This window comes from Poecilia formosa, unplaced genomic scaffold (genome assembly GCF_000485575.1).
Source record: "Poecilia formosa unplaced genomic scaffold, Poecilia_formosa-5.1.2 Scaffold94, whole genome shotgun sequence".
In the NCBI taxonomy this organism is placed as follows: Eukaryota; Metazoa; Chordata; class Actinopteri; order Cyprinodontiformes; family Poeciliidae; genus Poecilia; species Poecilia formosa.
In genome coordinates, this window is record NW_006800033.1 from 983,652 (window position 1) to 1,009,177 (window position 25,526).

General features: G+C 39.6%; 1 protein-coding gene across 3 annotated transcripts in view; it reads right to left on the minus strand.

Annotated features, from left to right (window-relative positions):
• The window catches only part of znf385c (zinc finger protein 385C), a 130,293-nt gene that overhangs the window by 81,843 nt on the left and 22,924 nt on the right, over nt 1–25,526 (minus strand). The window contains exons 1-2 of one of the 3 annotated variants that reach the window (XM_007558107.2): nt 13,875–13,975; nt 12,349–12,678 (exon numbers count right to left, since the gene is read on the minus strand). In XM_007558107.2, the coding sequence (XP_007558169.1) occupies nt 12,349–12,676 (328 nt within the window). In that variant the 5' untranslated portion in view covers nt 12,677–12,678; nt 13,875–13,975. Of the gene's footprint in view, nt 1–8,960; nt 9,291–10,506; nt 10,598–12,348; nt 12,679–13,874; nt 13,976–25,526 lie in introns of those variants that run through there. The other 2 variants (XM_007558106.2, XM_007558108.2) reach the window with 2 other exon arrangements.

The window sequence follows — 25,526 nt, forward strand, 5'->3', positions numbered from 1 at the left end:
ATTCAGTCTCTCAACTTAAACATTGGAAACTTTAATCTCAAGACTCACAAAATTTAGTTAATTTGGAGACAAACATTTAATTCAAAGTTAAACCTTTCCATTTTTAAATTTTATCAGCAGTGCTGTGAAAATGTCACAAACGTCTATTAATCTGAAAAGGCTTACGAAGTCATTTCCAAGGCTTTCGAACTCCACTGAAACACTTTGAGTTGTTTATCACTTGATGAAACAGTGATGAGCCTTTACTGGTACGACCAACGTGCCAAAAACTTTCCAGCAGCACACTGTGGTCTCAAACAGTCACACAATAAGGTAAAATTAATGTAAAAGCACTCTAGGCAACACTTGGCTCAGTTATGATTCAACAATAAGAGACACAAATATGGTACCCACTGAAGAGTTTCAGGCAAAAACCAGTGATGACCAAAAAAGAAGATAAAGGATTGTCTCACATTTTTCAAACTACTTTATGACTTGGAAGTATTTTTGTAAAGACCCCTACGTACAAACGAGCAAAACCTAGAACTTTGTGGAAGGTTTGGATATCATTGGTGCTAGAATTTCAAAAGAAAGCATGGTGGTGGTAGTGCAATGCTATAGGTCCAGTGTCCTGAATAAAATAGCTCTTCAGCATGCAGTTTATTAGGTTCTGCTAATAAACTCATTATTTGATTGCAAAACTCAAATAAATCTGTAAGGGAGTGGATATTTTTTTCACAGCACTGTACATTTGCATTTTATGCTGCATCATATAAGAATAAGATAAAAAAAAAGAAAATAGCACAAATGAATACAATTAATACATGCAACACCCACACAGCACAAAACTGGAACATTAGAATATATGCTAAGCAAAAGCCAACATGTCACCTACCCCTGTGAGATGTCTGCTTCTGGCTTTGTTAGCATACTCCACATGCACCACCACACTCATCCTCATCTCATTCAGCCAAGAGTACATCTGTTTACCAACGCTTGTCGACTTTAGTTACGTGTACAACACAGCACGGGTCTCTGGAGGTCCAACCGAGCTGCACACAAGAAACGCTCCAACTGTTTGCAGCCCATTCTGCTCACTGGCTGTTACACAATAGCTCTGGTGAGGTCAGTTTAAACTTTGAGAGGATGCTCCTCTTGATGCCCACAAAGACACTCTTTGACTCTGCAGCGATAGCTCATCGCTTGTGTTGAAAAGAATGCAAAGGATGGAGGATACGTGTGAACTTTGGGAACTACGTGGTATGGCAAACCTTTTTAACAACATCCATCATGTGTGTATTATCAGACTGCTCCAGCATGCAAGGCAAGAGACAGCGTTTGTCTCCGTCTGCCCCTCAACATGTGACACCACCCACTCTCTCTGTTCAGACTGGTCTCTAAGAGCCTTCACCAATCTTTAACCCTTCTCTGTGTTGCTCATGCATCTCTCCCCATCCACTTTATCCTCCTCTATCTCCCTTCTATTCTACCTCTTCTCCCTCTCTTGGTTCCATTTCTGCCCTTAGATGCGGTTGGTAATAAGTCACTCTGCTGTAATTTAGACCTTCCAAAGGCCTGTAATGATGGGGATCAGAGAAAGGCTAAGGTGGAGGTGAGATGAGAGGGGTTGCAGGGCCTTTTCTCTGGTTGGAAAGAAAGCCTTTTATGAGGCTTTATGGAGGCAGTCGCTGGGTGAAAAGGATAAAACTTTGCAAAATGGAAGGGGCTTTAGGGCTAAAAAAAAGATAAACTCACCAGCTGTAGTAGACTTTATTACATCAAAGACATTTTAAAATCAATATTTCAAATACCAAAAAAGAATAAAATATTGGATAGATTATTGTAATATGAAAATAACTGCGTTGATTTCACCAGAACTTAGCTGACTAGTACAAAGCATCATCTCTTGAACTTGCTGTGATTCACCTTCCGAGGACTATTTTGGAAGGAGAAATGAGGTAGCTTATTATACCATCTGACTCACTATGAGATCACTGAAGTCTCATTCTTCTCTTCAGTCAAATCAGGCAAGATGTCAATTTTTCTTTTTAAACCTTGGACCACATTCATTTCAAGCGTTAGTCTGACATATAAAGATTTGCAGTAGTTATTTAAACAAACTTAATTCGTCATGCCATCTTGCGCTAGAGAGTCATTTTCAATACATCAGTTCAGAAATGGAGCAATTAGTTTTGCAGGATGACAAGTGTTGGGCCTACAGCTGTCAGATATTTCAATATACACTTAAGTAATCTGGGACAGATGTGGCCATCTGTCTTTGGCTTTTGATTTTCCTTCACTTGCTGTTTACTTTATTATGTGGTTCTTAACCTAATTCAAGCACTGTTTGTGCAGAATGGATTTTAATCAGGTTACAATGGCCATTGTAGTGTTCGTGTGTAAGGATTTGATGAACACCCCACCCCTATTTACATGGTGGACACAATCACTGCCCAAGTTAAATTGTCGTGATGTTGAGTCAGAGCACCCTAAAGCAAAGAGAAGACAGGAGGACGGGTGGTAAACAGTTTGAACTAAAAATTAGGAAAATCTGAAGCTTACAAAAAAAAAAAGAATCCAGGGAAAAGTCAAAACAAATCACAGGATGACCACCGCAGGCTGGTGGAGGACCTGAGCAACAGGTGACCAACTAATGGCAAGGAGGTAATTACTGAATGAGGAGCAGGTGGTTGATTAGTAACAGCTCTGAGGGAAGGCAAGTAACTCAATGTCAAGTAGGACAATGGGAAGTTGTTTGTCAGCTGCCAGTAACTTGCACAAAAGAAGAAAATTAGAGAAAATGGCTGATAGAATACACTGGGAAATGGGTAAGCAAGAAAACAGAGGCCATAAAAATATACCAAACCACGAGCCACCATAAGAAATTTATATTACAAACCCCCAAATAAAGCAAAACACAAAACCAAAGTATGACACACACAAGAAGCACAATAAGAACATCTAAAAGGATTAGAGTTTCAGTCTCCTTGGCTCATAATTGCAAAACTTGTCCAAGTTTGTCAAAACTGCAAAGACATCTTCAGATCATCCTACACAGATATTCTAATTTTGCAGGGCTCAGGTTTTATTCTAGTGAAGATATCACTTGATTCATTTGAATTTAGGCTTGAGCATCTTGTGATGCTGAAACATGAAATAAATCATTAAAGTTATTTGAAATAGTTCAAAATTCTGTTCAAATTCACACCAGCAATTGCAGAACATGGTGCCGCCACCACCATGTTTAACTCTGGGTATTTATTTATTTATTTTTTTTGGGAAAATACAGGAAATTGTTATTAAATGTAGACAATCACCATTATTTTCCAGAAATATCTGCAGCTCCTTCAGTGTTGCTAGTCTCTCAGCAATCCCCTGTTTTGTCATTTAATCAGTTTGCTAAAAAGCACAACATTTTGTTTTCCCAACGTGCCACTGAGTTTGTATTTTGGTATGTATTAACATGATAACATCACAAAGTTGCTGTAGGTTTGTTGATGTGAATTTATCCTCAGAAAGGTGCTCTATTCGTCCGAAGGATGATCAGCAGTGATACCTACTCAGGTCGGCTGCAGTGTCTAAACCAACCAGCAACCTAAACTATTGATAAAAAGCAAGGTAGAGCCACGTCTTAATGTTGTTTTCACCCTAGCTTTTAAATGCAGCAGCTCAATTTTAGATTGAGCAGAGCAACAATGTTTTTCCCTTCTGTTTTAGTACAACTTTGTCGAACCGAACGTCTGTTTTACTTAATCTAGGCATATACTATACGGTATTTTCAGTAGTTTTATTCAGCTTCAGCTTAACGTGTAAGCTCAAACATTCACAACCCACGAATCATGTTCTCACACGGTACAACTTATGCTCTGATACGACCTGACTGCTCACACTGCATGTGGGAACACGACACGTCAGACTCTTGAATCCAAGACTACAAACAAGAGGAAGAAGGAAAAAGCTGGAAGTGAGCAGATGGTCACTCTCGAATGAGACAATGCTCAGTAAAAACAAACACGCTTCTTTGACAATCCTTGCTGTTCTGTGTAGACAAAAGTGCAGAAAAGCTCCTTTTTCACTCCTGCTCTTATGTTGGCACACCCACAGAGTGTGAGATTCAGGTAAATTTGCCTCATGGTGATACTCCAACAGTGTCATATACCCTCATGAGTGGCGACCAGAATTTCAAACAGGTTTGATTTTCAAGCGACCATATGCTTGCTGATTGGGAGCTGGTTTTAAGGTGTTAATCGCTTCTCATTACCCATTGTTTGCTCCACGGTGCACAACACACAATAAAGCCGACATTTAGCCCCATCCGAAAAACTGTCATAAGTTGAAAATTCACTCAAAATGGGACAAAAATGGCAGGGTCTACAAACTGAGTGTGGTTTCCTTTATCTGACTTAAGGTTTAATGTGTCGTGGATTCAGAGAATGTTTTGTCTTAATTAGCAGTTGCTTGGGCTACGATTACTTTTCCATCATCTTAAACCAGTCTGCTCAGGCAAACATACTGCTGCTCGCTTGCTGTTTTCTCTTTTTTTGGATTATTCTTGGTAAACCCAAGAGACGATTGTGTGTAAAAATCCAATCAGCAGTTCCTAAAATATTTAAGTAAACCCATCTGTCATCAACAGCAAAAATACATTCAAAGTCACTTTGATCACTTTTGCCGCTATCCTGATGCTCAAGGGAAACTTCTTAAAAAACATCTTCACCGTGAATAGATGTCCAAATGCACTGAGTTGTTGCTGGTGTAAATGACTGCATATCCACACACTTCCTGCAAACCCGGGGAAGTGACAAATGTGCTCCATTATATCCAGACTTTGAGATAAACACTAAAAATTGACTGAAAAAGGGGTCATGCCAGGTGACCAAACTGACAAGATGCTGAATAAACAGCTTGATATTTTCTGACATTTAGTAAACTCACCAACAGTTCAATTCATTTAGCAGATATGGCTGCAGGAGCGATGGCAGCAAAGGTTTATGTATCAGAAAAAAACAGATAAGGGCTGATAGTTAGAGTCAAATGGCCTTCTCCACAAACACATGAAGCTGACCTGTAAGAACCCACGTAAACACAAACATTGTATGGCGTTTGAGAGATATGCCCCCTCTTGGTGGCCTTATAGATGCCAGACTTCATGTTTTTTTTGCTACACAGAGCTCTGCGTGTCGGCCCGGCTTGCCTGGCGACCTTTTCTCAGAGTCTGAACTGCTGCTACAAAGCGGGGCTGCACCCTGGGGCAAAGTGAGGAAGAGCGAGGGAAGGACAGTGAGGAGAGGGGACCGGAGGTGAGGAAATGGCAACAAAAGCACATGACTCCAAAGTCACGTCAAATTTCAAGAAATTGTGACATCCACATGGAAAAGACAGCCCAGTGAAACTACAAACAGGGTACATCCACATTAACATTTATGATTATCCTTTTCATTAATATAATATCCAGGAATACTCACACTGAACTGCTAATATATACACTACAAAGTCTATAGAAGCACATCTGTGTTCAAAGGCATTTAAACAGAGAAGGAAAATTTCAGAAAAATAGGGAATTTGCAAGGCAACACAAACATAAATGCAGATGTTCAAATGCATTCATGCACAAAATCCTTGGCTTTAATCCAGTTTCTCATGCTTTAGGAAAACAGAAAAAGCCATAGAGTTAGTCACGGAACACAACAGGAACACTGAAAAAGACATCATTTCTTCATACCACAATAAATGTGAATAAATCAGAAGAATTAAACAATAAAAGAGCACAACAAAAACAAAGCAAAATCTGTTTCCACTCAAAGAAAACATTCATACTTATTGAAGATTAACACAACAGAAGCAAACACACATGACCAAAAAAATGTCAAAATGTTAGAATTATGAATTTATGTCAGCCCAATGTCCCTCTCCTCTTTTGTTGTGCCATCGACAAGGACGCTGAACATGACATTCTGCGCAGTGGTGAAAGCAACACAGCGTATCACTGGACTGGAGCTCACAGCTCATTGATGTGAGCTCCATCAATGAGCTGTGAGCTGATGGTGTGTACATTAACACGATAAACACCAGTAAGCTAAGGAGCAAGACCAACAGCATTTCAATGGGTGCTGCTATTTATGGACATAATTTGAACCAACAAGCAAGATGAGGAAGCAATTTTTATCGCAAATCTCTGCCACTCTTACACTCATAAAGGAACTGTAAACTCTATACCGTAACTCACTGCACCCGTAACGCATGTCATCTTGTAAATAAGGTCACTCGTGATTAATGAATTTCTTGTTGTACATTTTCCTTTAAGCCACTAGAAGGCTATTTTCTATCATGCAATGCATGCAGGCATATTGAAAAGCCCTGGCTACAGGGGTCTAAGTGTGAGAAAATTGAGTCTGTGCAACATTAAGTTCTGTCATGTCTTTGAAGCATGCATTTGCCACGGGGTCAGGAGTATTCTTGTGGTCCACTCACCGTCTTGTTTTCTTTTCATATTTAAGGATCAACTGACCATCATAAAATTAAATGTCAGTGCTCCACGAATTTCCCTAAGTGATCAGATTTTTTTTTTCCAGATTAAAAGAAAGCACAGTAGGTGAAAGAGACAGTTTTGATTCTAGATTTAAACACCTGACAAGTGAGCTGAATATATCTTCATCGGTGCATAGAGCATGGCATAGCATCAAATAGATCTATATTATTATTGGGTTATAGTTGAAATAATTGTGTCCCAATTGTTTTGTTCTGTAGCACACATCCCAAAAATCCTTGGCTACCTATTATCTAGAGATCCAATTGTCTTTTCTGTAGTGTGTAATACATCCTCAGGTGTTGGCACAGACTCATCTTTCTTTGCTCTCGGGTGTCCCTTCCCTACTGAAGCAAAAGGCAGATGCAAAATAATGTGACAAGATCATTATTAACAGAATGAACTTTTAACAAAACTTTTTTTAAAAAGGTGATGTTTTAGGGATTTGCTTTATGTCAACCATCTTCAGCCCACAAACAAGCTTAGCACTCACTATGAAATCTAGCATTTAGCAAAGCCGTGTTTCATCATTATTAAACATGGCTCTAATTTTAACATCTGGGGAAGTTATTGCCAACCAGATTTGTCAGTGAGCTTCCCAGCATATTCTCCGTAATCACTGAATGAAATCTTTTAATCGCCGAGACATTCAAACTTTCATCTTTCCGAAGGAATGGCTGCCCCACATGTCTGGTATCCATGCCAGAGGGAGAGAGGGAAAAGGGAAAGAGAGAAGAGCCCGGACCCACTGTCAGCTCAGCGAAGCAGAGAGAAAGGCAAACATGAGCTGACATGAAACAATGTGCTGGGAGTAACACGCACACGTTGCATGCTACATATACACCATAAACTAATTTACATTTTCTTGGTTGCCCTTAAAGCCCTGTGATCTCTCAACATGTTAGCATCTATACCAGCCACAGAAACCACCTTTACAAATGACATGGGGGCTAACATAGACATGGACGCACTGAGGCATATATTTCTATTTCCCCAGCACAAACTACTAACTCTGTAGCATTTAGAAATTCTAAAAATATCAGAGGGAGGCGAGCAGGATGCACACGTATACACAGGCACACATCCAGAGCACAGGAGATGTGGTGGAGTCGAGGACACCGAAGAGCCAGCAGCCTGAGGGAGTCAGCAGAAGGTGAGCAGAGATAAGGCTGCATGATTGTGACTGTGTGTCAGAGAGAATCTGCACTCCACAACTGCAGCATGTCCTCTTATACACACCCCAACATAAAAAAAAAAATAAAAAACACATCTTTTTATATGCACTCTGCATCTCCTGCAGCAGCGTACCAAAACAGGGAATTTAGACCACAACACATGGGATTAGTGTCTGACAAAGTTCTGGAAAATTTGTTCTCTAGACTTGAGCAAGCTGACTTCATTCTGGCAAATCTCAACATTTGGATAAACAAACGACATCATAAACAAATGATAAAAGGTAAATAATGCAACACGTCTCATATCCTACAGTGAATCTCGTACTTCACGTTTAAAAGTACCACAATTTTACATCTGTAAAGTTTTTTTTTTTGTTTGTTTGTTTTTTTTACAGATTTTGTCAACCTGTTGTTAAAGTTCAGTATTGATTGTGATTTGTCAACTGATTTTCAATAATTGCCCCTCGATTTTAAATGGAATACAAGAAATATTGATTTGGTAACATTAACAAATACATATAAACTATCAGCTAAGAATAAATGTTATTTTTGTTACTTAAGTGCTCATTTAGCATGAAATCTGAAGTAGTTCACACTAAATGATCTACTAAAAACAGAATAAAAAAATTCTCTAAAGTGGCAGAACAACACTTAAAAATCATGCTATCTATATATTGTTAAATGTTGCTATAACAGTGCGGTTGCAAACTTGTTCCTTACTCTTTTCTTTTGCATGATGTTTCCACCTCTCTCTCAGAGTTATTGGTAACAACGTTTATCAGTGCTTCCAGATTTTGATACACTTTTGAATTGTTAATTATTCCAAACAAAAATATAAGGTAATAGATTCAACTGTTATCTTCAGCAGACCTGTAAATGACACAGCAGAGAATGAAAAATAACACGTCTCACTTTACTCTTAAAGTGAGACATTTCTAGGAGCTTTACTCCTAGAAACATCAACACATTGAGCTCCTAATTAGTTCCTCAGTTGCTGACTTTGCTTTGCTCCAATTGCATTGCAGTGTGTTTGTGGGTCTGTTTCCTCACCCCAAGGCTCTGTCTGAACACATTTCTGCAAACAGGATCCAATTTGTTTAACTTCTGTTGTATACAGTAACGGGTATGCGTGCAGGGAGGCTCGAGACTCTGCACTGTGAACACTGTGTGGGATTCTGTTAATCTGCATGGCTTTATTGTGCTGTGCAGAGCTAAAAATTGAGTTAGGCCTCATTCTACAACTAAAGAAGTGGTCAGCCAAGCAGCTCCTGGGGGCCTACCTGTGTTTCCTGGCATTTTGCCACTGCTGATTTGCTTCAGCCTCTTTTGGTGTGATTTGCCGTTGTAGTGAATCTGGGCCTGGGCAGCTGAGTTCAGCTGGATGTTGCAGACCTCACACAGCGTGTAGGTCCGCTGCTTCCGCTCTCTTTTGGGTCTGTAGGGTGGAGAGTGCCGAGTGCCCCCATGTGATGTGTCATGTAGTTTTTCGCCTTCATCCTGGATCTCAAAGCAAGATTCGCTATCCATCTGAATCGGTTGTTCCCTGCCAACACTGCTCCTTTCCAGGTCAGGAAATGGAAAAGACGACGGGCTGAAAGGACGTTTCATGCCTGCAAGAGAATAAGAGAGGAGATGACAAAAGACATTAAATACAACATAAAGCACCACAAACTTAATGATTTCCTCATTTTTTTTATTAGCATAGCTTGATCCAATTAAGTGTTACTCTTATACAAATTCATCTGCCTAGAGAGGATAATTACAAAAGAGAAACATGTGAAGCTTATAGGAGACTATGATTTTTTTTTTATCATCTTTGAATTTCATGTTAATTAATCCTCCTTGTCTGTAAAAACACAGACATATCTTCTGTCCACATCAATGACCATATTACACCACCGACAAGAAAAGCACTTGTACTTAATCACAGGATCCAACAATCCACATGGGGGAGACAGAGTGCTGCAGCACAGTTTCTCTGAGGAACAGTAAAACCACTGTCCAAACCTTTTAGAAGTGATAACTTCATGCCTATTTTTTGCCCTTGCAAGCCAAACTTGAACATGAATCTCTATTTATTATAGGCAAACAGCAAAGTGTCTCAGCACAGAGTTTGAAAAAAAAATACTCTGCCAGCAGAATTGTGAAAAGATTCCTAAACAGTTACATAGAATTATATCACACAGCTGTAAAAGTACAAAACCATGGGGTAAACATACTTAAAAAAAAACTAAGTAAGTGTCATGGGGATGGTTGGTGGTGGTGAGAATGAACATTGACCCAGAAAATGATGAAGATGATTTAATAAAGAGAAGCTCAAAACACAGTCCAGTACAGGTGGCATGGCAGAAACATTAGCACATAGCTAATACCGGTAGCAACTGCAAAACTGAAGACACGAGCTAAACCAACACAGGACTTGACAGTTCGACTGTGAAGGCCGACACAGACAACAACTAACGTTAGACGAGGAACACAGACAACAGGTGGGACTAAATACACTAGGAGGGTAATCACAGGAACGAGACACAGCTGGGATCTATCAAGACAGGGAGGACAGGACATCACAGAGACTGAGAGGGAACAGGATCACAATAAACACAGAAAAAACCCAAGAATAAACACAGAAAACTATGGATCACAACAGTAAGATGACATTTTTGCTGTATATGCCGCTATCTGCACATAAATAAGTGAAAATGTAAGCCTACAGTAACTTTGCAAAGGATTGAGACATCACAAAAAAATAAAAAATAAAAAGCCCCGAAATACACCCAGCTGTGTTTTTATGTGGCTGATTTTCTGCCTTTGCTTCAAATTATTTACCTTTTCAGCCTCAACTGCACAGGCACACAAAACAAAGTGAAGCCAAGTCTTCAACCCATATATGCTGACAAGCATGTAAGAAACCCACTTTGACACACACGCACGCACACACACGCAAACACAGACACAGAGCATACGGTTCTCAAAAATACATTAGAGCAAGCCGCTCCATGAAAGCTGCAATTCACGTTGCCAATCTGGGAGCACTCAGGAGACTCAATCAGATGTTTTCTAAAGAGCTTTAAGTAATGCTGGTCTCTGGCACTAAAAAAAACTAAAAAAAAAACTGTAGTCTTCACCCAGGAATCCCCTTACACTCCAGCCAAGCAACTAGTTGCTGCCAATTAGCATGGTTGTGAAAACAAAACCCAAAATGAAAGCTTGCAGTGCAATATGTACTGCAAATTATACCCCTCTATCCTCCAAGACAACCAATAATCAAGAGAAGTTTCTACACAGAGATGGGATTCACGTTTAAAAAAACAAGCTGATGGAAAATCTTATCAGTTCTTGAAAACTTCTGAAGGGGAAAAAAAGAGGTTGATGAAGGTTTATGAGGCATTTTATTAAGAGCAGTTACTCATTAAAGCTTTTTTATTTAGAACCTTAAAGTTTTTGTAAAGGTGTAGCAGAGATTAGATCAGTGAGACTGAACAAAACTCATATCTAAGCAACATTTTAATTTTAGTTTTATTTCTCAGCAGGTTGCTTGCTGATAAAAACATGTTTGATGTGCATTACTAGTCATTTTTGTTACGACCGGCGTCGTAAGGTTAATTAGACTAACATGAGCGTGCAGGTACCCGTCCCTGATTGGCTTTCCAGAAGACGACAGAACGTCTAATTGGCTGCTTCCCGGAGGTGAGGAATATAAAGGCTGCTGAAGCGGACTTCCTGGGTTCCATCCTCTACTTATCTCCACCGGCCACACCCCTTTCCGTTGTTCATCTGTGTTTGAGTTCTGGAGTGTATGAGCTCCCGTTTATGTTTCCTCAGTTTTCTCATGTTTTTCTTAGTTAGGAAGGTAAGTTTTGGTCCTTTGGTTTATTTACTTTCGATTAGGTAAGTTCCTGTTACTGTTTAGGTAGTTTCCTTTTGTTTGTTGTTTTTGGCGATAGCTGACTCTGAAGCCAAGTACTCTAGTGGTAACTTTGAGGAGGATGGATCCTTCATGTTGCGACCTGGCCCCCCCTAGACGGGTCGTAACATTTTGCTCCTGCAGCTTGAATGTGGTTTAAACACTTTTAAACCACATTTTATGNGGTTGCAAACTTGTTCCTTACTCTTTTCTTTTGCATGATGTTTCCACCTCTCTCTCAGAGTTATTGGTAACAACGTTTATCAGTGCTTCCAAATTTTGATACATTTTGAGTTGTTAGTTATTCCAAACAAAAATATAAGGTAATAGATTCAACTGTTATCTTCAGCAGACCTGTAAATGGCACAGCAGAGAATGAAAAATAACACGTCTCACTTTACTCTTAAAGTGAGACATTTCTAGGAGCTTTACTCCTAGAAACATCAACACATTGAGCTCCTAATTAGTTCCTCAGTTGCTGACTTTGCTTTTCTCCATTTGTATTGCAGTGTGTTTGTGGGTCTGTTTCCTCACCCCAAGGCTCTGTCTGAACACATTTCTGCAAACAGGATCCAATTTGTTTAACTTCTGTTGTATACAGTAACGGGTATGCGTGCAGGGAGGCTCGTGACTCTGCACTGTGAACACTGTGTGGGATTCTGTTAATCTGCATGGCTTTATTGTGCTGTGCAGAGCTAAAAATTGAGTTAGGCCTCATTCTGCAACTAAAGAAGTGGTCAGCCAAGCAGCTCCTGGGGGCCTACCTGTGTTTCCTGGCATTTTGCCACTGCTGATTTGCTTCAGTCTCTTTTGGTGTGATTTGCCGTTGTAGTGAATCTGGGCCTGGGCAGCTGAGTTCAGCTGGATGTTGCAGACCTCACACAGCGTGTAGGTCCGCTGCTTCCGCTCTCTTTTGGGTCTGTAGGGTGGAGAGTGCCGAGTGCCCCCATGTGATGTGTCATGTAGTTTTTCGCCTTCATCCTGGATCTCAAAGCAAGATTCGCTATCCATCTGAATAGGTTGTTCCCTGCCAACACTGCTCCTTTCCAGGTCAGGAAATGGAAAAGACGACGGGCTGAAAGGACGTTTCATGCCTGCAAGAGAATAAGAGAGGAGATGACAAAAGACATTAAATACAACATAAAGCACCACAAACTTAATGATTTCCTCATTTTTTTTATTAGCATAGCTTGATCCAATTAAGTGTTACTCTTATACAAATTCATCTGCCTAGAGAGGATAATTACAAAAGAGAAACATGTGAAGCTTATAGGAGACTATGATTTTTTTTTTATCATCTTTGAATTTCATGTTAATTAATCCTCCTTGTCTGTAAAAACACAGACATATCTTCTGTCCACATCAATGACCATATTAGACCACTGACAAGAAAAGCACTTGTACTTAATCACAGGATCCAACAATCCACATGGGGGAGACAGAGTGCTGCAGCACAGTTTCTCTGAGGAACAGTAAAACCACTGTCCAAACCTTTTAGAAGTGATAACTTCATGCCTATTTTTTGCCCTTGCAAGCCAAACTTCAACATGAATCTCTATTTATCATAGGCAAACAGCAAAATGTCTCAGCACAGAGTTTGAAAAAAAAAAATACTCTGCCAGCAGAATTGTGAAAGGATTCCCAAACATTTACATAGAATTATATCACAGCTGTGAAAGTACAAAACCATGGGGTAAACATACTTTAAAAAAAACTAAGCAAGTGTCATGGGGATGGTTGGTGGTGGTGAGAATGAAAGCTGACCCAGAAAATGATGATGATGAAGATGATTTAATGAAACACTAGCACATAGCTAATATCGGTAGCAACTGCAAAACTGAAGACTGAAAACACGAGCTAAACCAACACAGGACTTGACAGTTCGACTGTGAAGCCAGCCACAGACAACAACTGACGTTAGATGAGGATCTGACGAGGAACAGACAACAGGTGGGACTAAATACACTAGGAGGGTAATCACAGGAACGAGACACAGCTGGGATCTATCAAGACAGGGAGGACAGGACATCACAGAGACTGAGAGGGAACAGGATCACAATAAACACAGAAAAAACCCAAGAATAAACACAGAAAACTATGGATCACAACAGTAAGATGACATTTTTGCTGTATATGCCGCTATCTGTACATAAATAAGTGAAAATGTGAGCCTACAGTAGCTTTGCAAAGGATTGAGACATCACAAAAAAATAAAAAATAAAAAGCCCCGAAATACACCCAGCTGTGTTTTTATGTGGCTGATTTTCTGCCTTTGCTTCAAATTATTTACCTTTTCAGCCTCAACTGCACAGGCACACAAAACAAAGTGAAGCCAAGTCTTCAACCCATATATGCTGACAAGCATGTAAGAAACCCACTTTGACACACACGCACGCACACACACGCAAACACAGACACAGAGCATACGGTTCTCAAAAATACATTAGAGAAAGCCGCTTCATGAAAGCTGCAATTCACGTTGCCAATCTGGGAGCACTCAGGAGACTCAATCAGATGTTTTCTAAAGAGCTTTAAGTAATGCTGGTCTCTGGCACTAAAAAAAACTAAAAAAAAAACTGTAGTCTTCACCCAGGAATCCCCTTACACTCCAGCCAAGCAACTAGTTGCTGCCAATTAGCATGGTTGTGAAAACAAAACCCAAAATGAAAGCTTGCAGTGCAATATGTACAGCAAATTATACCCCTCTATCCTCCAAGACAACCAATAATCAAGAGAAGTTTCTACACAGAGATGGGATTCATGTTTAAAAAAACAAGCTGATGGAAAATCTTATCAGTTCTTGAAAACTTCTGAAGGGGAAAAAAAGAGGTTGATGAAGGTTTATGAGGCATTTTATTAAGAGCAGTTACTCATTAAAGCTTTTTTATTTAGAACCTTAAAGTTTTGTAAAGGTGTAGCAGAGATTAGATCAGTGAGACTGAACAAAACTCATATCTAAGCAACATTTTAATTTTAGTTTTATTTCTCAGCAGGTTGCTTGATGATAAAAACATGTTTGATGTGCATTACTAGTCATTTTTGTTACGACCGGCGTCGTAAGGTTAATTAGACTAACATGAGCGTGCAGGTACCCGTCCCTGATTGGCTTTCCAGAAGACGACAGAACGTCTAATTGGCTGCTTCCCGGAGGTGAGGAATATAAAGGCTGCTGAAGCGGACTTCCTGGGTTCCATCCTCTACTTATCTCCACCGGCCACACCCCTTTCCGTTGTTCATCTGTGTTTGAGTTCTGGAGTGTATGAGCTCCCGTTTATGTTTCCTCAGTTTTCTCATGTTTTTCTTAGTTAGGAAGGTAAGTTTTGGTCCTTTGGTTTATTTACTTTCGATTAGGTAAGTTCCTGTTACTGTTTAGGTAGTTTCCTTTTGTTTGTTGTTTTTGGCGATAGCTGACTCTGAAGCCAAGTACTCTAGTGGTAACTTTGAGGAGGATGGATCCTTCATGTTGCGACCTGGCCCCCCCTAGACGGGTCGTAACATTTTGCTCCTGCAGCTTGAATGTGGTTTAAACACTTTTAAACCACATTTTATGCTACATTTCACTGCAACTTTGGCGAACCCCCCCCCCAAAATTGGTCTTAAGAAATTTTCCTTTTTATGGTCTCTCCCACAAAAACAAATTTAATGTAACTAATTTTTACAATGGGTGTACAATTTTGAGTAGATTCTTGTTCAAGATCATTTTTCTCAGACGGCTGAGTTCTTTATACCATTTTTGACATCTTTATCTAGTGAAGCTGAAAAGTGGGATGTTGCTGAATCTTTTTTTTAACAAGGAGAGCTGGTTGCCTGTGTATTTTTCTTTCACCTTGTACTTCTGCTGTCTTTAGGGTCAGGACCCTTTGACAGACGAGAAACAGGGTCAAGCTACTTTCATGTACATGGAGCTTTGAATCCACTTGCTGGACAGAGGCTCACTAGAACCAAAAGGAGTCTACATCTTTCATCTGTAAATGTGTTTGCACTATATGGCTTACAGATACTGTAAGCAGTCCTCCAGCTCAATGTAGAAGCTGTGTGAGACTGAAGCAGTGCAGAGTCCACACACAGAGTTCTGTAGGCTGAGACAGGACAGGAGATTGTCAGAGGGATACCCTGTGGGAAGAGGGCGGGGGTGCTATTTTCACTTTCAGATACACCCGCACACTGTAACACCTCCTCCCTCAACATATGGGAGCCATCAATCAGAAGACAAGAGAAAGACCAGAGAGCACCACCCGGCATAGCAGCTCACCAATAAAACCTCTATTTATCTTTTTTTTTGTCTGTTGCACGCACATGAAATACTGTATCACTTCCGCAGCTCAGAGCAGTTCAAACCACAGGCCCACCTGTGAGTTCAACCTCCCACCCATCCATTGTGGCCACTGTGGGCATGGGGGCGTTGGTTCCTCCTGAGTAGGACACAGACTGGCCTGCAGATGTATCAATGTTAACATAGCAGGCATGTTAGCAGCTTCAAAATCAAACTGATGAGAGGAGACCACCTATGAGTGAAAGTCATGCAGGCATTGTGTAGCACGAGCTGCCAGCGGACACAACCGCATGAATTACAAGTACAATCGCAAACATAGGATGCCCTTCAACGCTGTAAACAATCAGCAAGCGATTCAGCAAACGTGAACAACTACAAACAAAACTGAACAATTAAAAGCTCGGCTGAGTATCATTCACCGGTTAGGGCACATTGACTGAAATTACGACTTACCCCAGGAGTATAAAGAAACAGTAAAAGTCGCATTCCTCTTGTCTAGAAGTCCAGTCTTGACATTTCCTCATTCTTAGGTATGCCAGAAGAACAGTATTTACCTGACTGCATTGTGCACTTTCAAGACTGAAGTTCTAACATGTCTTTGCAAAAAGACAAAGTCAATTAGGGCATGGATGACAGTTTGAAACAGAGGATGTTTAACAGCTTTCACAGGGCCTGAACTCAATAGTTCATCTTTTGAGTAACTAACAGTGGAGAGTATGAGCTTGATTTCCTTGTCTAACATCACTGTCTGATCTCACAAATACTTTTCTGAACAGATAGTCAATTATCCCCAATTTCCTAACCATTCCTTGCAAAGTTAAAGCTGCAAATCATGGGTAAACACCGTATTAAAGCCTATGTATTTAAAATGTAATGCAATTAAAGATCTAATACTTGTGCATCAGTAAAACGACAGTCAATGGACTGACTCATAGTAAGTAACGCTAATTAGTCTAACAGTAGGTGGGATTTGCTTTCCTTCTGACACAGATAAAGATCAATAAAGTCCTGAAAATCCACAATAACCCAGAGAATCAGGTTGGAAAAGAGAAGAGAGGCAGAAAGAGTCAGATTGAGAGACTGGTGAGGGACGAACAAAGGCTGTTGCATAATTGGCATCATCAAAGTGTTATTTCTTTCACCACAAATGAATTGTCATCACTGTAACTACAGCTTGGACTTGAAACTCTACCTGTCTGTGTCCAGGGCATCCGAGCGGACTGTAAAATGTCCAGACTATAAGATCCTCCAATTAGTGTAATTACAGAAGAATCGGTGGGGTGTTCACTGAAAAGGAAGCATCAGCAATAGTGGAAATAGTTGGCAAGTTAGACGCGAGTGTTTGCAGTCCCCATCACCCCAGGCTGAGCTTAGGAGTAAATAAAGAACGGAGGCGGATAAATTGATGTATTTTCTCTAATCTTTGTTTGTTGTACTTCTTTGGCAGTGCACAGCGAGTCCATTTGTTTCAGGTATCTTCGGGTGTCTGTTTTGTGAGAGAGAGAGAAAAAGAGAGCGAGCAAATCCATTGGCGCAGTGTTTACTTTTACACCGGTTCATCATCATCATCATCATCATCATCATCATCATCATCATCATCATCGTGTCCTTGCTTAAAACGTGTTTGCAGTGTGTATACTCAATCTCATTCTGCACGGAAACTGAATTGTTAGGAAAGCTGAGTATGAGGCTTCCTGCAAAGAAGAAAAAGATGAATGTATTATTTTAAGCTAGTGTTTAAAAATAATACAGTTCACTCAGTTTCAAGCAGTATTAAGGCATTAAACATGTCCCAGTGGGGAATTTCATCCATCCATCTTCCATAACCGCTGGTCCTTGTAGAGCGGCAGGGGGGCTTGTGCCTGTCTCCAGTAATCACAGAGCAAGAGGCAGGATGCACCCTGGACAGTTTACCAGTCCTTCACGGGGCAACACAGAGACAAACAACTATGCACACACACTCACTCATTTCTGCAGTCATCTTTTTAGACTGTAGAATGTAATCAGCGTACCCAGAGAGAATCCAAACATGCAGGGGGAGAACATTAAAACTCCAACAGAAAGGCACTGGGCTACGATTCAAATCCAACACATGTATCAAGACAACAGCACATTTCTTTTGGCAGTTGTGAAGTATCACAGTATTTTAGAATATTTTGAAACATTCTTAGCTTGTTCTTTACAATTCCTATGTAAAGACAGTAAAGTAACCCAACTGATGACAACAAGAGTGAACAAACTGCATTAAGAAGACCAAGGAACCCATTACACAAGTCATTGTGAAAGTTGAGGAGAAGTTCAAAGCAGGGTTTGGATGTTAAACATAATCTTAAGTTTTGGACATCTCATGGAGCTCTGCCGCATTTATCGTCTAAAAATGACAAGACTAAGGCTCAAAGATGGAGCCATAAAGACCGTGAGGACTCTGAAGGATCTGCAAAGAAACAACCAACAACCCAATGTGGAGCCATCTTTATGACATATCAATAAAATGATCTCGGACAAGTGAGAGAATCTGACACAGAACAGCTAATAGCTGCATAGTTCATAAATCTGGCTTTGATGAAGCAGTGCCAAGAAGATAGCTGTTAAAAGAAAGCCGTAGGAAGTTTTATAGCCGTATAGATGACAGAGAAAACATGGCAAAGAAGGTGATTGGGTTAAAAATAAAAACAGTGTGTCATAAAACGAATATTGTTCCGCTCTCTGAACACACAACCCTGACAGTATAATCTGAAGGTAAGAAGCAAGCAGTCCTTGCTTCTTACTTTCAGTCTGCAAGGGTTTGAATGCTGAAATTCAGTTTTGTCTAAAATCTTTAAACAACGTTACAGCTTGTTAGTGTCCGTCATAAAGTCTTTTTTTTTTTCTGACCCTGCAAAACGCTGATACGTATAATACCAGAGTCACTGCTTGTAGTGATTTAGTAGTTCTTTATGGGAGAAGCCGCATCATTAACAAAGAGCCAATGGTGATTTGTATGTTAAGTTTCTAAGGGATCTTGCTCAGCCAATCCATCCAAATTCGATCTGGGTTGAACAAAATCACTGACCCAGGAGACACGATGCCCAGTGCTGCTGTCAGGAAGCAGCTGAGGCGCTCTTGTTTAGCTGAAGTGAATATTTGTTTCTCCTCTCCCGCAGTAATACATTAAGCAGAAAGAGACAAAGAGGGAAGGTTTCAATTTAGTTTAAGAAACAAGGCAGGAGAATAATTAGGATCGATTTGACAAGCTTGACTCTCCACTTCATTAGAGGTTAACTGACCAACACCTGGCTCCATCATTCTCTCTGCATCTTTCACTGTTTAAAAGCCCTCTTTGCACAGAAACACAAAGCTAACAATCATTCCTCCTCTTTGCTCTCGCCTTTTTTTGTTCTCTGATGAATATGTTCCCACTTCTTTGACACGCAGCCCCCAGGGAGCAGCAATTAATGTCTGCCGAATAGTCTGAATCTGCGTGAGAGATGGAAATGCATGCAAATGTGTGGGTGCTGCATGTGCATGGGGGCCTGTGGCGAGAAAATGTCATGCATGCATTTCCATGTTCTTGTATGAATTTCCAACAACACAGTTAAGGACAGCACACTTAAATGAAACTTGATGGCCAAAACACATGGCAACCTCTCGGGTGCTGTGATCAATTCTGCAAAGTCTAAAATAGGTGCACTGATATTCTAAGCATAAATTGTGTGTGCTGTAAAACAAACAACAACAACAACAACAACAACAACAAAACAGACTGCATATGGGGGATGCACTTAGATTTCTTTTATAGTTTAATAAGTATGTCAAATTTGTAATTTGTAGTCTGGAGAAATATGTTTGCAACTGTAAATATAATTAGGTGGTGCATTAATCATTGAAAGGAAATAAAAGCATCTGCTCAATAAGGAGCTAATAATTGTCCTCACACTTCTTCATAATTCAAAATAGACATAAAGAAGCACAACATATTTAACAGCAGTGTCTTTTATGATGTGATCCTTTTCCCGACCTCTCTTTCTCTCTCTCTCTCTCTCTCTCTCTCTATCTCTGTCTCTCTCTCATGTATGCTCTGATCATTATTTAATGTAATATGACAGATTTTTTATTTTGGTCTCAGAGTCACACACCCAGTCAAATCCAGTGGGAGAGACTGGTTATGCAATTTTAAAATGACAGAAAACCAGTGCGCTGAGTAAGTCAGCTTCAACCAGTGTGGCCCTTCATATTTCTGACCACAAAGAAAACAGAGCGGTCCAGTTTTGCTCTACTACTCAAACATCTGTCTGCCTCAACCAAGCTAAAGTTAGCCAAAGCAAGAAAACAGACCCATATATCCCTTGTTCACATTTTTAACCACAGCTCAACTGGGGAACTGCCCAATAGGAGTAACCACAGACACTGAGAAATGTTCCATAAAACACCAGTTATACTTAGACACGAAGAAACCTCAAGGCTCAACCGCACGCTGCTCAAACAGCGGCTCAGATAAAAAACACACAAATGAAGAAACAGATCTTCATTTTCCCGAATGAAAGGATGTCTAGCACTCAGCCAGCAGCAAAAGTGTGTTTATTTTACAACCAGCATTGGCCAGAGCATTAGACCTAACACAATCTCTAACAGCTAAATAACACAGTCTAGTGAATGTTATGAGGTACAGTTAAAGAAACAGCAGTGTTTGGAGGGTGAGCCAATGAAAAATGTCATAACCCTAAAAAACATTTCTTAATAACAGGTCTTTCTTTACATTATTCATAGCATATGTTTTTTTTTAGATTTTGTCATATAAAAACAAACTTCACTGTAATTTTGTTGAGATTTCATAACAGCTCAGTGAAATACACTGGAGCTTGTCATTGCAAGATGTGAAATGTGAACATATTCAATGGCTACAAATACATTTGCAAGGCATTTTGTAAGAAGTGTGCTGACATTGCTTTAAAATTTAACACAAAAAGTGTAATTATAAAGAACCATGTCACCGGTGTTTGATGTGGGCATAAAATTTCCAATACCCAGATTCAGACATAACATTAAAAAAAAACAAACAAACAATTTGCCATTCCCTGGTTTGAACCTGCATGTCTAAGAAAATCAGTCAGAATTATTAGCAGTGATAAGTTTTGGCTTCATTTCTTATGCCCTTTCATTGTAGCTAGGTCATAAAAAAGCTTCCAAATATACCCAAGAATATTCCCTGACCATATTTTTTAAAATTCCTTTTTAAATAAATGAGCACAGGCATTTTTATAGCATGCAAGCAGCCATGCTATAGCATTAACTGCGGATGCTGATGTGTGCTCTGGAGAACAAGATTAAGTCAGTCTGAGCTGACTGGACAAAGATTTTGTCCATGAGGTTATTAAAAATTTTCTCCTCGAGATAAGAGACTTTAATCCTGCCAGCTTGTATAGAGGAGAAATCAGGCCAGGTCAGAACGAGGTACCTGCATGCCTTTCCGAACACCAAAGCAAACATAGTCTGATATGACTTAGAAAAAAAGTCACATTCTTCGTTTCATGAACAATGTGATTTTCACACAAAGCATTCATGACACAGATACCAATAAGAGGCAAATCATGCCTACGAAGCATGATAGTTAAATGTGAGATGAAACAGGTTACCTTACGACAGACGAGGAGGTCGGCATTCAGAAAAACGTGCATGTTTTGCTTATTTTCTGATGTGAGTTGATTAAATGTCGAACGTGGCTCCAAAGAAACCTCATGCGCCTGTGCATAAAAACGGACGCACAAACACACACGATCTCTCATCCAAGTAAACATGTTATCCCACTAAGATGTTTTTCAAGTGGGAAGATAATTGTAAGTCCTTAAAGAAAAACGAGTATGGTGAATCAGCAGGCGTTGGAGTACAGGAACAGCTCCTGGTCTGTTTGGCCTTTGGGAAGTGTAGCAGACATTCTCTCATACTGCTTCTCATAACCATGTAAAACACAGAAAACTTGTGTTCTTTTGATGACACACACGTTAGACAAGGGTGACCTAAACGGATTCAGACTCCTCCGATTGCAGCAAAAGAATGAGACAGTTAGGGCGCCGCTGGCGTGACATTAAAACAATCACGTTGGTCTTTTCAGCAACACATCACCACACATGTTGGAAGTCGCTTTGAATCTGTCCCTGCTGATTCAGTTGCTATCAACGTGATGGTTCTATAGATATGCTGGGGGACGTTCTCAGTGTGCAGGCTTGAGAGGTTGAAGCATTGTTTCTTTACACTAAAAGAAAAATGGTAAAAATGTCAACATATAGTTTGTTTCAGAGAAATGTCTCCAAAATCCGCCCATTTATCCATTTTCTACATTTGCTTGATAGATGCACAGCCCTGAGAGGGAACGAAAAGCAGAGTACAGTTGAAACAGGACACTACTTCAACTACTTCAACACCAAAACAGAGACATGACAGACGGACAGTTACATTCACCAGTTAATCTAACTATGTTGGAGAAAATAGTGTACACTCTAAAAACTGTGGGGTGAAAACCAACCAAATTTAGGGCATGTTGTCCTAAATATTGTTCCCAGCCCTGCATCAAATATAGACCAATCCAGGCCTGGGCTGATGTACCACCAGTTTGGATTATACATTTGACTCAAGACATCGAGTTCATTTTCTCAACCCAAAAAAGTGAATTAAAGTGACCAATGTCTGACAATTAGATCATAAAAGAGTGGTGAAAAATAACAACAATAACTCAAACACTGAATTTTCAACGATAAATATTTTTTTCAAGTTTTATCTCCTGATCTTCTGTAGCCACATAAAGCATCTGGCTGACTGACATTGTAAATAGCCAAAGATGACCTATACCAAATATACAATAATATAAGAATGCGAAATTTTAAGAAATAAAAATTAATAGAAATAATGTTGTCAGATTTTTAGGGGAAGAAAAGGACATATACATCTTAATAGATACAAAACTTCTTCTTTTTTTTCCAGGTTTGCTTTAAGAGAATATAACCAGTTTGAAAATTCATTTGAGCTCATTTAAAAAAAAAAAAAAAAAAAAAAAAAAAGAAGAAACCTAGTCCCTCCAATAAAAACAGAATTTGGATTAATCTATCACTGAAAATGATTTCAGCATGTAGCCATTACAATAAAATAATTTAATGGTGCGCTCACAACACACACCAATGAGGAAACTGACAGCTCCCTTTGCTTTAAAGAAGTTTGGAGAAAAACAGTCTTTGATATTTGATATTGTTAAATGGCTTAAGTTAAAAATAAATAATTAATTAAATAAATAAGCAGTATGGATCAGAGAACACCACTGACAGCTGATGAGGAGGAGGAAATCAAACAGTCCAATTAGAACTTACACCGTTTGAAGCATTATGTCATCAATCAGATTCTGTATTTTCAAATATATAAACACTCATGCAAATGTATGGACACACTTTACACTGGTGCTTGGAGTGAGCCCTAGAGAAAGACTAAAAAACAGGAATATCAATAAAGGGAGATGAAGAGATTGCTGAAGTGCTGTGTCAGAGCGGGTTTTGTGTGTCTGGATGTGTGTTGTTGTATCTAAGAGTGAGGATCCAGCTGCATTATCCACAGATCAGCGATGGTGTTGATGCTGGCATGCAAGCTGTCCTTGCCAATAAGCTGCCCCTGCATCTATCAGTGCCTGCTGCACTCCTAGTGCCAGCTCCGATTAGAGGAAGGATTACCTACCTAGAACTGAACGTGCTCATTATTTATGTTGCCATGCTACGCAAGGGGACACACAGTGAAAGAATGGAGATTATTTGGTTTGCTACAAACAGTAATGTCAAAAGGTTTCTGGCACTTTTGATGTTTATCCATCACACAAAGCCACCAGGAAGAAATCTGATGAGTGCAAAATAACCCTGAAAGCACAGTAATAAGCAAAATCACAGAGAATAAGTCATAAAATGCTATAATTTGGAGAAAGAGGAATTCGCTATAAGATATACTGCTGCAAAACATCCTCTATCTTATTATTACCGAGTCAGGGATTTACATAAAGCAACAAACGGTGAAACTTGCAAGCTCAGAAGGAAAACATCTCAATGATTTGCTGAAACTTTAGGAACGTTTTTTCAGTTTACTGAACCTTATATGATTTTTAATACATAAAACGATACATTATATTAACCAATATGAAAATTGAACTACTAATGCATCAAAATTCTGACTAAATTAACATCACCTTCAAATCCAATTCATTTCTTCACGTATTTACGGAAGCAGAGTAAATCCTGTAGCATTGTCAGATTAAGACTTATCAGAACTGAAATGACAGAAGATCTATTTCCGAGTGATTTAATCAGGTAAAAACAAACAAACAGAAACACAGGCATATTATCACTTCTGCTATACTGGTACAGTTTGGACGAGAAAGATGTCTAAATAAAAAAATAACGTGCAAAATATTATAGCTTCTATTGCCAATCCTTAACTGGAGGAAGACATCTGGCCTGACATAAAACAGAAGAAGATGATGCCTAGTTTGAGGTGTGACAGTAATCCCTGAGAAATGTTTGGACTGCTATGTTACTGTATATCTGTCAGCACCTCATGATGGGTCATAAGCAGGTTTATCCATAGTCATAACATCCCCTAGAATCACCATCCATTCAGTGTCCATCTGAAGCCAGTTGTTGCTAATGGGTTTCTAACCTCTAACTAATTCATTTTTGTCTGGGTGCTGATCATTAGTATGCACATAACAGGCAAAATATCTTAAATACATAGCTTGACATGTGTGGGGATTTGCATAACTCAGTATTTCATCAATAACTAAACAAATCCTAGACAGGATTTAGTTGCACACAACTCCATAACATATGCATGTGATTCAGATCTAAATGATTTATTGTCAAATATGGTTTTAACTTTTTTTTTCATCTTTAATACAAAATATAAAATAAGATTCTTCCAACTACAGTATCTCCATATCTGAGAATGTGGTGGTTTGATGGGTTTCCCATATGATACTACATCCATTCTGAAATGGTTTCCCCCAGCTCTCGTTCTCACTCTGCCTTCATATTCATTGTTGTGTTCTCCTTAGCCCCCTTTAAATAACAATACAGCATAGAAAATACTCTAGGCAGGCTTTGCTCCATCAATATTATTTCAACAATGTCATGGCTTAGGTGTAAATGAAAGTCTTGCCGTTGTCACATCATGGACTTAATTGGAGTGAATTATGCAATAGTCGAAAAGTTTAAAAGGATCAAACTTCTTGCTTTCTGTGGAAGGGAACAGCGCAATAAAAAAAAAAAAGTTTTGTGCAACTTTTCAACTACTATACATGAACATTTATTCAAAAAGCACTACAATTTGTGCCAGGCGTGTCTGAAGCTGCAAATGTGGCGTTGCGCACATGCCACATGAGTATATGCGAAATTATAATCAGGAGCATGTGAGCAAGTTTTCAAGACTGTTCTCATGCTGTGTCACTCTTGCTCTTACCACGAAATCAGAGCAATCTGCGAGAGGCTTTTCCGCCCTGTGCCGGCAGAGACTGCAAAAGCAGAGGCAAAGAGTGAGAGCAGCAGGAGGGGTGCTGATGGGAGGAGAATGGTAACCGACACACTTCTGTAACGTGAACAATATGCATGCCATGCCTTTGACGAGGATGTGCTTATGGCTTTCTTAACCCTCAGGCACCCGCAGCATGCC